The sequence below is a fragment of the Prionailurus bengalensis genome, chromosome D1 (genome assembly GCF_016509475.1).
Source record: "Prionailurus bengalensis isolate Pbe53 chromosome D1, Fcat_Pben_1.1_paternal_pri, whole genome shotgun sequence".
NCBI lineage: Eukaryota > Metazoa > Chordata > Mammalia > Carnivora > Felidae > Prionailurus > Prionailurus bengalensis.
Window position 1 is genome coordinate 100,011,432 of NC_057346.1, and position 15,322 is coordinate 100,026,753.

At 40.2% G+C, this 15,322-nt stretch overlaps 1 protein-coding gene across 14 annotated transcripts in view; it reads right to left on the minus strand.

Moving 5' to 3' along the window:
• Window positions 1-15,322, minus strand: part of CELF1 (CUGBP Elav-like family member 1) — a 76,022-nt gene that overhangs the window by 11,927 nt on the left and 48,773 nt on the right. For 10 of the 14 annotated variants that reach the window (XM_043582481.1, XM_043582479.1, XM_043582482.1 and 7 more), the window contains 7 exons: window positions 10,233-10,420; window positions 8,197-8,279; window positions 7,772-7,820; window positions 4,136-4,270; window positions 3,520-3,599; window positions 3,037-3,198; window positions 485-560 (listed from right to left, as the gene is read on the minus strand). In XM_043582481.1, the coding sequence (XP_043438416.1) occupies window positions 485-560; window positions 3,037-3,198; window positions 3,520-3,599; window positions 4,136-4,270; window positions 7,772-7,820; window positions 8,197-8,279; window positions 10,233-10,420 (773 nt within the window). The remainder of the gene's footprint in view (window positions 1-484; window positions 561-3,036; window positions 3,199-3,519; window positions 3,600-4,135; window positions 4,271-7,771; window positions 7,821-8,196; window positions 8,280-10,232; window positions 10,421-15,322) is intronic. The other 4 variants (XM_043582484.1, XM_043582485.1, XM_043582483.1 and 1 more) reach the window with 1 other exon arrangement.

Below are 15,322 nucleotides of genomic sequence, written 5' to 3' on the forward strand. Positions count from 1 at the left end.
TAACAGCAACAAAAGGTAATTCACCTAAGAAATTAACACGTATAAGACACAGAGGTAAATTAACTGCCTAGATTTCAGCAGTTTCTGGGTAAGTCATTTGCATGGATTTCTTCTTAGACTTTACAGATTCACTGGAAAAGTCACGTTATTGTGGAAATAAAGAGTTCCTGCAATCTTCTCCTTATCAAAACGGCCTCAGATAGCCCACACATGCTAACACCTCTTTTTCCATCTTCCTCCTCAATAGAGACTTAAAGGGGTGGGAGTATCAGACAACCCCAAAGCAATCTTGCATCAGCAACTAACAGAGCCACCTTCTAGAGACAAGGCGGTTGAGTTCTGGGATGTGCATCTTGCGTTGGGTTTATGTAATGAGCGGGAAAACATTTGTTTTCTGTACAAACGGTGCAAAACTCTCAGACTGTTGTTAGCTGGGTCTGGTGGCCTGGTGGCTGCTGCTCCTCCACAGCAGCGTAACACTTACCTCCCATTGGGTGGAGGCTGCTCAGGGTGTTGAGGTTCCCAGAGGAGGCAGTCTGCTGAAGGAGCTGCAAATAAAGCTAGACATTACACCAAAAAACAGAACAAGAGTGAGAGTGAGGGCTGGTTCTGCATCTGGGATAACTCTACAGCACAGCAAAGCGAGAGTGCAGAGGCCCCCAGAGAGAAGAGTTGAAGACAAGAACCCAAGCCAACACAACAGAAACATGAGGCTTATGACAGCACAGGACAATACGACACAGCTAAAGCCCTGGCCCAGAAGACATTTACAGTCACTGAGTACTGACCAAGCTCAAGTCCCTGGGCAACAGAAAGGCAGCACAGCAGAGGACAGAAGTCGAGCAGAGAACCAAGCTCAGCTATGCAATCCACTGCAATGAGAGTCTGCAGATGGAGGACTGCCACGTCTAGTTCCTCACTCCCAAGTTCTTAGTTCACTCCGCACACATCTTATTTTGCAGATTGTTCCCACCTAGGCACTCAATTTCTACTTCACACTACTATTATTTTAAATATCAAATCTAAACCATTTCAGGGTATTTCTTGGAGTCATTCTTTAGTGGCGACAACGGAACATGAAAAGACCAATCTTTTGATGCTATATATCCATACGGCCCCGTTTATCTCCTCCCCCACAAACTGGTCTTCACTGTTACGGATGACCAAATGACTGACGAACGGACTGATCATGATCAGTTCAGCGTATATTCTTTCAATTGCTGCCCCCTAACAAATACAACAAGAGGTTGTCCATGAGCTTATGGATCTCCATGATCTTACTATCTTTGCAAACAGCAACCTTTGACTAACAAACCGGCTGAAAACCTTTGCTCCATTCAAAGCCAATCACTTTTCCTCATGTACAACTGGTATCCTCGTTTCTGAATCCTTTATTCAACCTGTTGCCCATTTCCATCAACACCCGATCTGGTTCCTCAGTCATCATGAATCCCTTTAAGTCCATATAGGTTTTAGGTTCTCAAACCTCCAGATATAGAATGAGAAAATGTATATACACACAATTTTTATCAGCTTCTCAATGGGGTCCAAACCCCACAAAGATTAAGAACCACTGCTCTAGTCTAAACAGACTAGAGGTTCAAGTCCACCTATTCCAGAAAGAACCTCATAATTAATATTAATGTACTATCATTTATATACCACATGTCCTCATTTTTGTCTTCTTAAATAACCTGGGCAATGTGCTCAACCCCAACTGATGGGCTGTGCATTCTATACTTGGCACCTTCGTTTCCTCCCTAAATGAGAACAGTTCTGAGGGCAGGGATCATGTCTAATGGAAACAAAAAGACCGCAGCTCTCAACAAATACCATCATGTGCTGCTGGATGTGGTGATGGCAATAAAAAGGAGACTCTACCCTAAAAAAGAGCTCCAAAACTCTCTAAGAAAGGCGAATGCACATAACGGAGATCATTTTAAACGCATTATCATTTTGGCAGAAGACTAAAATAAAATCTATCTGAATTTCCTGAACTTACAAGCAATGTTCTAGTACTAAGAAACAACTTAATCTGATGAGATATACCAACCATCTATACTTTTTGACTTCAGAGAAATACTAGCTGGAAAACTGGGATTTCTTCTAACATTTTAGAAATATGAAGACCAGGAGGCAGCAAATTAGCCAAAACTCAATACTGGGAGACAGAAATCATTGCCTTTCTTGTTTCTGTATAGGACAATGTTTTAAAGGATGTTTTAAAATTTAAATGTTTAAATTACATACTTTTAGAGTAAAAGTATGTAATTATTCTTATGTGTATATTTTTGGGACTATCCATACGAATCTATTGGTTTCACCACTGATTTTCCTTCATTGACAGCTTCACAGATGAGATAGTTTTAAGTATTTCGTACTGCTATTCTTTTAAGATTTTAAAGCAGTGATAATCCCCTGTAACATATTTGTAGATCTAGTAAATCTAAACACCAAATTAGAGCCTTTGGACTACATAAGTCAAACTCAAGAACAAGATGGAAAGAGTTAAAGGCTATCCATCTATAATGTAGGGAACTCAAATATACACCTGTAATACTCATTTAATAATGTCTGTGCCAGTATCTTGCTCTCTCAGTGGAAAGAAACATTTACCATACTCTTCAGGAAAGACTCAATAAGCATTTAATTATGTTCTCTACATCTGGGAGAAAGAAATATGGAGATATTTGGTAGTTAAGATTCTCTTAGGATTTTCTTTTTAAAAAAATGAAGTGACAGGGACACTGGAGATATTTCTAAATCTTTGTATCAGGAAATCAGGATTTCACTTTAATAGTAATGGAAGTCTCAAATTATAACCAAAGTTGTGTTTATAAGACCGAGAGAGAGAGAGAGAGAGACAGAGAGATACACTAACATAACTTAAAAGAATATTGCATTGCCTAAAGTTTTACGTAAAATTTTGATATGTTAAAGTCGTAAATGCCATTGTGTCTATTAGCTAGGGATGGCACAAGAAGAAAACAGCTGGGAGCTTGCACAGTCTGCAGAAAGCAAACCACAAAGACTCACTGCTAAATACTGGGGTCCAAGAGTATTTAGACCAGCAAGGTTTCCCCACACAGATGCTGCGCTGATTTGCTGCATCTGCTGCTGGAGCTGCTGGGCCATTCTCTTCTGTTCTTTGTCCTTCTGCGTATCAGCAAATTTTACCACCATGGGAGATGAGCAGCCCTATGAAAACACCAAAGCCAAAGGGTGAAAGTCCTCCTTCTACACGAAGGAAAAATCCTCCTTTGTAGTGACACACAAGATGCATTCTAATTTCATTCACTGCCACATGACTCTCTTCCTGACAGACACAAATGGCAAAAAGCAAATTTAAAAGGGCAACTTCTAATATGTTAATTTTTTAAAAAGCAATCATTTTTTTCACTTTAAGATGCTTAGCCTGCTTAACCTTTAGGGCAGTCAGATGCTGCAGAACTTTAATGGCCAACTGTCCTAGCACTCTCAGGCTAAGGAACTTTTCCCTTTCATTCATCTGTTCCCTACCTCCATGGTCTGTGCTTGGTGCATTGCCTTGATAGCCGTCTGTGCCATGGCTCTTGTTGTAAAAGTCACAAATGCACAACCTGGTAAGAGAAGTGTCAATAACTCATTCATTCATTTGCTTATCAAATATCCGATTGACATTTACTGAGCACCTACTATGTGCCAAGTACTATGCTAGCAATAACAGTCATGGTTCCGGCCTTCAGGGGTTAGAGATCTAGTAAAGGAGACAGATACATTGTAACAGTGACTAGTGCTTCAGTGAAAAAGTAGGGAAGTACAACAAGAAAGAAAGTGCTTGATAAAGGGATAAAGGAGAGAAATCCTAATCCTCTAGTTCCTCTGGATAAGAAAGTGTTTCCATTAAGGACCTGTCCAAGCACAAAAAGAGAAAATTTTAACACATGACATTGAAGTGCAGAATGCAGACTCCTTAGGGGGATGGGACAATTCTAAAGGAATCAGTTGGTAGACAGAACCTACATTTACAATATCAAGCCCAGCCACTCCATCATCACAGGGTCATGTTAGCTAGTGATCCCTGGTTTCCACTGGTCTAACTAAAAGAGACTCTAAATTTAAGACCAGTATCTTTAAAGGCTAAAAATGTACCCACCTCGGCTCAGGCCATCAGGTCCCCGTAATATCCGGCATTCTTCAATCTGTCCAAATGAAGAGAACATGACTCGGATGTCATTTTCAGTGCACTTCTTGGAAATCATACCAATAAACAGCTTCCTGTCTTCCACTGCTAAGAGAGTAAAACACAAAAGGCTTGAACATCATTACTACAAGACGTAGTATGGCACAGACCCTGGAGTCAGACCATCTATGTTTGGATCCTGGCTCTATGCCTTTATATCATATTACTTGGATTCTAAGATACACATTTTTTCATCATTTAGCAACTCATCTTATAATCAACTGAACCTTTAAATTGGAAACATTTAGATAAAATACAGTAATTTGCGATCCTGTGAAAGTTACTTAACCATTCTGTGCCTGTCACTTCTGATTAACAGGGCTAACCGTGTTTCTCTTAAAGGTAGCTGTAGGTATTAAATGCAAAGCACTCAGCATCTTGCCTAGCACTTAGTGATGTTTGCTCTTACTAGCAGTTCTACTACACCAAAGAAGGACAAGTTTTTCACATTTAATTGATATGACAAGAGAAACAGAACACACCTTTTGGTGAGTGTAAATGTCCACTTTCCTTTTCTGATTATTCTCTTGAGGACTAAGTTCTCCTTCCTACTTGTCCATCTCCCCTTCCCCCACTCTTGTCGTAGGAAATTATATTCATCAGAGACATTCCAGTTTACTCTAAAATGTTCTTGTACTATTTACGTATCAACTCTCTCCATCTCATTTATTTACCATATTTATTTTAAAGAAAAAAAAAAAAAACCCAGACAATTTAGATGACAGATTACTTAGTGCAATGGACTACAATCTTATACCATACACAAAAATTAACTCAAAGTGGATTAGACTTAAACGTATGACCTGAAACCATAAAACTCCGAGAAGAAAACATAGACAGTAAGCTCCATAAAACCAAACTTAAAGATGATTTTTTGGATCTGACTCCCAAAACAAAGGCAACAAAAACAAATAAACAAGTGGGACTACATCAAACTAAAAAGCTTCTACAGAGCAAAGAAAATCATCAACAAAATGCAAAGGCAACCTACTGAATGGGAAAAATATTTGCAAATCATGTATCTGATAAAGGGTTAATATCCAATATATAAATAACACCTACAACTCAGGAAAAACAAAACACAGCACCCAGTTAAAAAAAACGGGCAGAGGATCTGAACAGGTATTTTTCCAAACAAGACATGCAGCAAATGGCCATCAGGTACATGAAAAGATGCTCAACATCACCAATCATCAAGAAAATGCCAATCAAAGCAACAATGAAGTATCCCCTCCCACTTGTTAGAATGGCTATAATCAAAAAGACAAGAAATAACGAGTTGGTGAGGATGTGAAAAAGAGAGCCCTTGGTGCATTGCTGGTGGGAATGTAAACTGACTGCAGCCAATGTAAAAACCAACATGGTTCCTCAAAAATTTAAAAACAGAGCTACCATATAAGCCAGTAATTCCACTTCTGGGTATTTATCTGAAGAAAACAAAAACACAAACTCAGAAAGCTGCATACTCCGGGCACCTGGCTGGCTAAGTCGGTGGAGCATGCGACTCTTGATCTTGGCATTGTGAGTTTGAGCCCTACAATGGGTGTAGAGATTATTTAAAAATAAAGCCTAATGGGCCGCCTGGGTGACTTGGTTAAGCGTCCGACTTCAGCTCAGGTCCTGATCTCGAGGTTCATGAGTTCAAGCCCCGCGTCGAGCTCTGTGCTGACAGCTCAGAGCCTGGAACCTGCTTCAGAATCTGACTCCCTCCTCTCTGCCCCTCCCCACTCATGCTCTGAAAATACACGTTAAAAAAAAATTTTTTTTTAAATAAATAAATAAAGCCTAAAAAGAAAAATAGCTGCACACCCATGTTCACTGCAGCATTATTTACAATAGTCAAGACATGGAAACAACCTAAGTGTCTATCAACAGATGAGCAGATAAAGAAAATGTGGGATACACACACACACACACACACACACACACACACACACACACACACAGACACACACCCTGGATATTATTCAGCCATAAAAAAGAATGGAATCTTGCCATTTGTGGCGGCATGGATGGACCTTGAAGACTGTATGTTAAGTGAAATAAGTCAAACAGAGAAAGATACTGTATGATCTCACTTACATAAAATCTTAAAAACAAACAAAAAACTCCCTAAGTTCAAAGATACAGAAACCAAATTGGTGGTTGGAGGTTGGGCGTAAGGGAGTGGGCAAAAAAGGTTAAAAGGATCCACAGGTGGGGCACCTGGGTGGCTCAGTCAGTCAAGTGTCCAACTTCGGCTCGGGTCACAATCTCCTGGTTCATGGGTTCAAGCCCAGTGTTGGGCTCTGTGCTGACAGCAGGCAGCCTGGAGCCTGCTTCAGATTCTGTGTCTCCTTCTCTCTCTCTGACCCTCCCCCTCACGCTCAGTTTTTCTCTCTCTCTCAAAAATAAGTAACAAGACTTGAAAAAATTTTTTAAAGGATCAAAAGGTACAAACTTCCCATTATAAAATAATTTAGCCTGGTGACTACAGTTAATAGTAATGTAATGCACATTTGAAAGCTGCTTAGAAAGCAGACCTTAAAAATTCTCATCAAAACTTTTTTAATTTTTTTTTTAAATTTACATCCAAATTAGTTAGCATATAGTGCAACAATGATTTCAGTAGATTCCTTAGTGCCCCTTACCCATTTAGCCCATCCCCCCTCCCACAACCCCTCCAGCAACCCTCTGTTTGTTCTCCATATTTAAGAGTATCTTATGTTTTGTCCCCCTCCCCGTTTTTATATTATTTTTGCTTCCCTTCCCTTATGTTCATCTGTCTTGTCTCTTAAAGTCCTCATATGAGTGAAGTCATATATTTGTCTTTCTCTAATTTCACTTAGCATAATACCCTCCAGTTCCATCCACGTAGTTGCAAATGGCCAATATTTCATTCTTTTTGATTGCCAAGGAATACTCCACTGTATGTTTGTGTGTGTGTGTGTGTGTGTGTGTGTGTGTGTGTGTCTATGTACAACAAGCACATGACAGAAATTAGATATAAAATCCCAAGTCCTGTGGTGCCTTGGTTATATATATATACACACATATATATATACACCGCATCCATTGATGGACATTTGGGCTCTTTCCATACTTAGACTATTATTGATAATGCTGCTATAAACATGGGGGTGCATGTGCCCCTTTGAAACAGCATACCTGTATCCCTTGGATAAACACCTAGTAGTGCAATTGCTGGGTCGTAGGGTAGTTCTAGTTTTAGTTTTTTGAGGAAGCTCCATACTGTTTTCCAGAGTGGCTGCACCAGCTTGTATTCTCACATCAAAACTTTTTTTGTTACTATATCTGGTGACAGATACTAACTAGACTTACTCTGGGTGATCATTTTAATATATACAAATACTGAATCATTATGGTTGCACACCTGAAACGAATGTTTTATGTCACTTAGACTTCAATAATAATAATAAAAATAATAAAAAAAAATAATAATAATAATAATAAAAAGATTACTTAAAGCAAACACAACCAGATACCATCAGAATGAACACTAAACTGGCAGAAACCTTCTAAGGAGAAGGCTTTTACACACTTGCTTACCATTGTTCTTCTCACTGTCGGCAGGTTTCATCTGTATAGGATGATGCATCTAAAAAGGAAAACACACAGATACTATCACTGTACACACTGAAGGCATTCAGAAAGATAAGTGAGGACTCTAAAGGAAATACCAAAACCAGAGCCTTAAGAGTTCTCTCTATACTCACGTCTGCCTCAAGATAATTTTTTCCCAAAGTATCAAAATAGAGTATGAATCAAGAGGTTAAAATTCTTCTGGTTAAGAGAGAACTACATGACCTTCAGCCTATGTTCTTTGAAATATTCCCTTTATGTCCTCCTTTACATCAATTTCTGTGGCAGTTACTTTTTCCCCAAGATGGCTTTCAGTGTGGGCCTGACACCTATAAGTATGTTCCATGTGTTAAAACCACCACAGTTCCACTTCCTAGTAGGAGCTTTCTTACCCCTGGTAGGACCTTCATGTTGTGAAGAGCATTCTGCGCCTCTAATGCAGCTTTACGGGTGTAAAATGTAACAAAACAGCACCCTGTAATAAACAAGATTTCACAAAATCAAACCAGTCCTTTGAAAGCAGGTAATTCCTAGAGTACTCCCTCCTCCACAGACATACTGGAACTTCAAAGAGAAGACTGGGTATATTAAAATTAGCATCCCTCCCCCCAAAGAGAGAAAGGGGGGGGAGGGAAAGAAGCAGAAAAACACCCTACACTACTTTCTATTCATTTTCTATATTGTTATAGTCTTCTAGTTCTACTAAAATTCTTTAGCTGCTCCTATAAACTTCTCTGGGAAAAATAACTTCCCTTGCAAAGGTCACAGTACCATGCCATTTGACGTACCCTACCTGGAGCACCGGGGAGTGTGCTGGGCAAGACACTCAGAACAAATAAAAAAGGGGCCTTGCACTCACAGCTTGTAGTCTACCAGGAACTCATTCTTTCTCAGAATAAATCAATCCTTATAGTCAATTTCTACCATACACATCAAACATAATAACCATTTATTAAATTATAAAATGACTAAAGAGCAAGAAACTCTTAATACCTTTTTTGGACCCTTGGTCCTCATCAAATATAATTAAGATTCTAACAGCACATGACACTAAGGAGATTTGTAGATTTTGTGATTTGTATCTTTATTAGGGATAGGAGGGGAGAGGTGTGTCTTATAAATATGGGCTCATCGTTCCATGAGATACCACCACATAGATTCCTTTCAAAATCACCCTGCAATTAAGATTTTAAAGTACTGCATGTTCTACTGCCAGTCGTTAATATAAAGGAACTATAATACTTCATATTTTTGGTTAACTATACACAGAGAGAAAATAATTTATCTGCTTCTTGATCCTCTGCTCTTAAGCTGGCTTCAAACCTAACAATCCTGCTTGCTCACATCTGCACTGTAGAACAGCTTCCACAGAAAATTATTCTAACATCGGTCATTTGGAAAAGAATATTGTATGTGCATGTATAGGGCAAAGCTAGTGCCTCTTCTACCATTGCTCCCATAAAGCTTCTACTCTGCTAGGTATTTCTGGAAGCAATGCAGTCTTTCTTCCATTCATTTGTAGGCTACAACAAACAGGTTACCTAAAAACAGGTCCTTCCTGGTTGCTAAGCCTTCCTATGAAGACTCTGCAAACACTAACAGAAATTCATAGGTACAGTGTAGATAGTGCCTTCCTTTCAGCTTATTCTAGCCAAAACACCAAAGAAAACCTTATGTAGTTAGTTTACTTCAACTTTATTTTTGCCATTGCATCCCTAAGATCAAGAGACATTCACATTTTAAAAAAGAGAGGGGCGCCTGGGTGGCTCAGCTGGCTAAGCACCTGACTTCGGCTCAGGTCACGATCTAGCAGTTCATTGAATTCGAACCCCACATTGGGCTCTGCACTGACAATGCAAAGCCTACTTCAGGTCCTGTCTCCCTCTCTGCCCCTCCCCTGCTCTCTCTCTCTCTCTCTCTCAAAAATAAACATTAAAAGAGAGAGAGTGAGACAGAGATAGACTCTCACATGAGTTTGTCTCTTAAATTTAGAGCTCTCACAAAGAACCATCTACGATCCAATTTACAAGTTATCCTCATGATATCAACTTAACTTTTTATTTTTAAGCCATTAAATGTGTTTGGGCTGGAAGATGTAACTATTCTAAAAGGAAAGCCCCTTTGGATGCGACCACAGGAACATTCCGGCAATGAGAGACAGCAAGCACATGACAGAAATTAGATATAAAATCCCAAGTCCTGGGGTGCCTGGGTGGCTCGATCAGTTAAGCATCTGACTCTTGATTTCGGCTCAGGTCATGATCTCACAGTTTGTGGGATCAAGCCCTGCGTCAGACTCTGAACCGACAGCATGCAGCCTGCTTGGGATCCTCTCTCTCTCTGCCCTTCCCCTGCACATGCTCTCTCAAAATAAATAAAATTAGAATAAACAACAACAACAAACAAAACACCAACCCAAAGCCCTTACCTTTGCTCTGAGGAGGGTTTTGGCTCCTATCCCTTAGGACATTGATTTCATAGACAGCACCATACTGTTCAAAGAGTTCCCTCAAGTCCTTCTCAGACCAGGTTCTTGGAACCTGGCCCACAAACATCTTGATAGCATCAAGATCCGGTTGGTCTGGGTGGTCCAGGGTGCCGTTCATTTTCTTTGAGCTGCATAAAACAAAATATAGCTTCTATTATGCATTCATGGTGCTTTCCAGGGAGATGTTTCTTTTCTTTAGAGATCTCAACTACTTCCTAAAAAAGTCGGGAGAAAGAATTCTACTTCTTTTCACTATAGTCATTCAATTTACCAGAGTTCTCTGGTCTTCCCCTTAGCCATGGCCATGCTTTCCATTAGATCCCAAACTGAAGTCACCATTCTGATTAGGGCATTCTGGGTTTGAACTAAGTAATCAAATGTCACTCAATCCTTGTCTAGCCTGAGAATTCTTGTAAGAACCTAAGAGGCAAACTTCCTAAAGCAAGTTTTAGTGGTTTTGAAACACAGTTAACAAAACTCTTAAAAATGTGCATAAAAATCACAATGGACTGTTGATTAGTGGGTAAGATGCAGGACTCCCCACGTATACAATGACAGGTGACAAATCTTTTTTCAGCAGATGTTAGAACAAAGCACTTGATTTCCAAGGCCTAAGCTAAGAACAGAACAGAAAGAATGTCAGCCTTTGAATGTTGCTGTCTCAGTCCTCGACCCAGTGCTCTTAAGTCATGCTTCCAAGACCAAAACAAAGCTTCGCCTTTTAAACTTTCACAAATGATTGTTATATAGACAATGACAACACCATCCTAGGGTTTTTTGTTTCTGAGTTATCCAACTTACTACTAGTTCTCTAAGACTGTACCAGTTAATTCCCTTACCAAGTAAACCATTACAACATCCACAAACTCTCGCAATCCTATCACATCAAACTTGTAACACTCCTGCTTTAATACCTTCATTTTAACCCTCCCACTGCCAAGAACCTAGAGGGATTCCTGGACCACAAATGTTTCCACTCAGAATGAATCAAAGTCCTCCTCCTACCACTGTAGCTCAAGACTGTATCTTAGCATTTATCACAACCATTAACACCTTAAGTTCCAAACAGCCAGCATGGCTAACTTTTCTGTTAGTGCATGCTTAATCCAGAAATCACTTCATCATATTCAAATTTGCCACGTCCTCGGGGCGCCTGGGTGGTTCCATCGGTTAAGCGTCTGACTTCAGCTCAGGTCATGATCTCTCAGTTTGTGAGTTTGAGCCCCGCGACTGGCTCTGTGCTGACAGCTCAGAGCCTGGAGCCTGCTTCCGATTCTGTGTCCCCCTGTCTCTTGGCCCTTCCCTTACTCTTGCTCTGTCTCTCAATAATAAATAAATGTTTAAAAAAAACAACAACAAATTTGCCACGTCCTAATATCAACCCTAAATAAAACACTAGTTTCCTTTAAAGGAAAAACAACAGTTTTTCTACCAGTGCTATCTTCTGAACAATATTTGAAGATACTTGAGAATGCTGGATCTATGAAGGTGGTTTAACCTCTGTATTTTAATTCCTACTTTTAACTGAACACCCACAGGAACTATTTACATATTGCCTTGGCTGAATCTAGTACTAAATATCAAAAGCTGTAAGGCAAATGGCATATAGACCAACTCTTGCTACTATGTCTGGAAAGGTTTCCCCTTGTTCTATCAGGTAAATTTAGTCTGTTTCGTCAGGACTCAAACAGTACTAAATTTCCCCCTTCATTATAGTATTTACCACCTTTTAGCATAATCTGCCTATATCTAGCTCTCCCAATTAGACTGAGAGTTCCTTGAAGGCAGAAACTGTTTTGTTTGCTATTCATTCTTACAGTCACACCTGGCATAGCACCTGGTTCAAAGTAAGTCCTCAGATGTGTGGGATGGGAGGAATTTCTTGTTCTCAACAATTCCCCCTTTAATTTAAGCAACTAATCCTGATAAAAATGAACACTGTGCACAAAGAGGGCTCACAAAGAGCAGCTGTTATCTCCTGTGATTATTTGTCACCAGATCAATCTACCCCAAGTGTTTTGAAATGCATTATTTTATTGGTTTTCCTTTAGTTTTGAATTACTAAATTCAGGTTGTTGTAAAAATATAATGGGGCTCAGTCGGTTAAGCATCTGACTTTGGCTCAGGTCATGATCTTGCAGTTCATGGGTTCGAGCCCCATGTCTGGCTCTGTGCCGACAGCTCAGGGCCTGGAGCCAGCTTTAGATTCTTTATCTTCCTCTCCCCCTAGCTCACACTCTCTCTCAAAGATAAACATTTATATATATATTTATATAGATGAAACGTAGTTGCTTTTAGAAGGTAATCCCAATGTTCTAACAAACCACGCTATGATTAAAAAAAAAAAACAAACAAAAAAACCCAAAACTCTATGACTAACGAAACAATGGCTGTCGCTCCCAACAACCTGCCTCTAACAAGTTTAATTACCAGTTTTAATATCATTTTATTAAAATGTTGCTGGTCTTTAATATTTCCATCCTAGGGAGGGTTAAAGGGTTAACACAGAACCCCCAAATGGTGCTCAGAATATGTTTTGATAAGAATGTTGACACTACTTTTGAAAAGAGGCAGGGGTTTACTGATTTGTAATTATATTGGAGGCAAACACTCTGTCCGTTCCTTCTGTATTTGTGTGCCATTTCTAAATTTTCTACATCACTGTTTAGTGCAAAAGAATCATCAATAATCAACATATATGAATTACGGTTTATTTAAAAGTTCAGTGGAGACTCAGCATTCTAGATGAATACCCTCCCTTTCTCTCTTTACTCTCCAAATCCTTCTCCATTTCTTCACATCCACCTACTCCATGAACCACCCTTTCCCTCTGTATATACCAATTCATTAGCCAGAAGAATCTTCTGGACCAGTGCTATTCAAAGTGCCAAGGACCAGGGAAAATCTTCAAATTTAACCCTTTAGAAACTCCCTCCCCCAGACCCCCATTTGTAGAGAGACAGCAAGCAGGGAAGGGGCAGAGAGGAAAGAAAGAATCCCAAGCAGGTCCCTCACTGTCAGTGCAGAGCCCGATGCAGGGCTCGAACTCATGGACTGTGAGATCATGACCTGAGCTGAAGTCAAGAGTCGGCCACTTAACCCACTGAGCCACCCAGGTGCCCCACCCTTTAGAAACTTTTATAGAAGCTGAACTAGGTAACTTTATGATACAAAATGCAAGCTTACACTTTATTATCTTGTCTTCCTACTTGACTGTTTTTATTGTCTTTTAGAAGTCAGGTCGTGACAGGCTTAGGACATGGTTCTTCACCAGTCTGAGAAGCACTTCTAGAGCACAGCAAATTACCAGGCCATGTTGAAGATGCTGTGGACATCATGTAACCGGAATGTTGCACTGACTTATTCTTTCCTCTAATAAATCCTGGGCACTTATACAGTTATACAGGCCAGACACTATGTGAAATGTGGTATATATTGGTGAATAAGGAAAACATCATTATAAACTTTTATTGTGTCAGAGGAAATGAACAACAATGTTCTTCCATCCTCAACTTCCTCACGTATTTCCAGCATGCATGTTGTCCTTAGAAGTAACCACTGCACAAAAAAGTCACCTGGGAACAAGACTCTCAGTGTGATATGCCAAGGACCCCACGTCATCTAGGTGTGGCATTTACTCTACATATCACTAAAAACACTCTCAAATGTGTGCCTTACCTCCCCATTGATGGAGAGCTCCTCAGAGTCAGTGATCATGAATTACTGATATTTATTATGCCTACTCAAGAACCAATGAATTCAGCAGCCCCCTGGAGAAGTACCTATACTATCCCTGTCATTCTTAAGAAGCAAGTCTATGGATATTCTTATCCTCTGTGAAATTACTGACCTGGGAGCAGGGTGGGAGAGAGGAAAAGCAGGGAATGAGGGAAGCAAGGAAGGAAGAAGAGAGATAAGGAGGCAGCAAGTGTTTTAGGGGAGAGGCATGGCACCAACCACCTTGTTTTACATTTCTGCTTCTAGCAGCAACTAGCAAATCATTAAAAATGAGAAAATGTGAAAAATCAGGACCAGAGGCTGCCTTGTCTACCTGGATTCTTGATGGAACATGCTATAGGAAAGTAAAAAAGAGAACCATTTTGGAAGAGAAACAGGAGAGACAAAACTAAGAGCTTCATTTTCAAAGCACACATTTGTTCAGAATTCTTAAACCCTCTCTTCTTTCTCTTATCTCCCTCTCAAAACTTCCTGGCCCCAGGCCCAGCTCAGGGGGGCAGAGTTAATGTCTTGTCCCACTTTTTCCCCACCCCCTGGCTCCACCTAACTATACCAGTGGGGTGAACCTTAACCCAACAAACTGATCTACCGGGTAGCCAGAAATCTAAGACCTATGCTTAAAACAGAAAGGCCTGGCCAATCAAGTTCCTTACGGCTTGGCTTTACCGAGCAAGACAATAGCCACTGGCCACATGTGGTTACTGCATAGGATAAGGAGAGGCAGAGAACATTTTTATCATCACAGAAAGCTCTATGGCACAGAACACTGCTCTACAGAACCTGGAACTGGTTAACAGAAACAGGCAGTGACGAAGTCAGAATTCGGGAAGCTGCAAGCAGAGACAGCCTAAGGTGACAAGGTAAAAGGGCAGTGGCAAGAGATAAGAGAGGTCATGCTACAACATCAACATCGATGAAGCCTGAAAACATGATGCCAAGTGAAAGAAGCCAATCACAAAAAGCTACACATTGTGTGATTCCATTTATATGAAATTTCCGGGATAGACCAATCTATAAAGATAGAAAGCAGGTTAGCAGTTGCCTAGGAATGGGAACTGGGGGTGCAGGAGGATGACTGCTAATGGGTACCAGATTTCTTCTTGGGGTGATCAAAGTGTTCTGGAATTAGCGGAGGCAGTTGTGCAACTGTGTGGACACAGTAAAAATCACTGAATTATGCATTTAAAAGGATAAATTTTATGTTATGTGACTTATATCTTAATCTGAGAGACAAAGAGAGATGGAGCAAGAAAACGGGATGGAAGGGAGAATGGCAAGGCAAAGCCATGCTG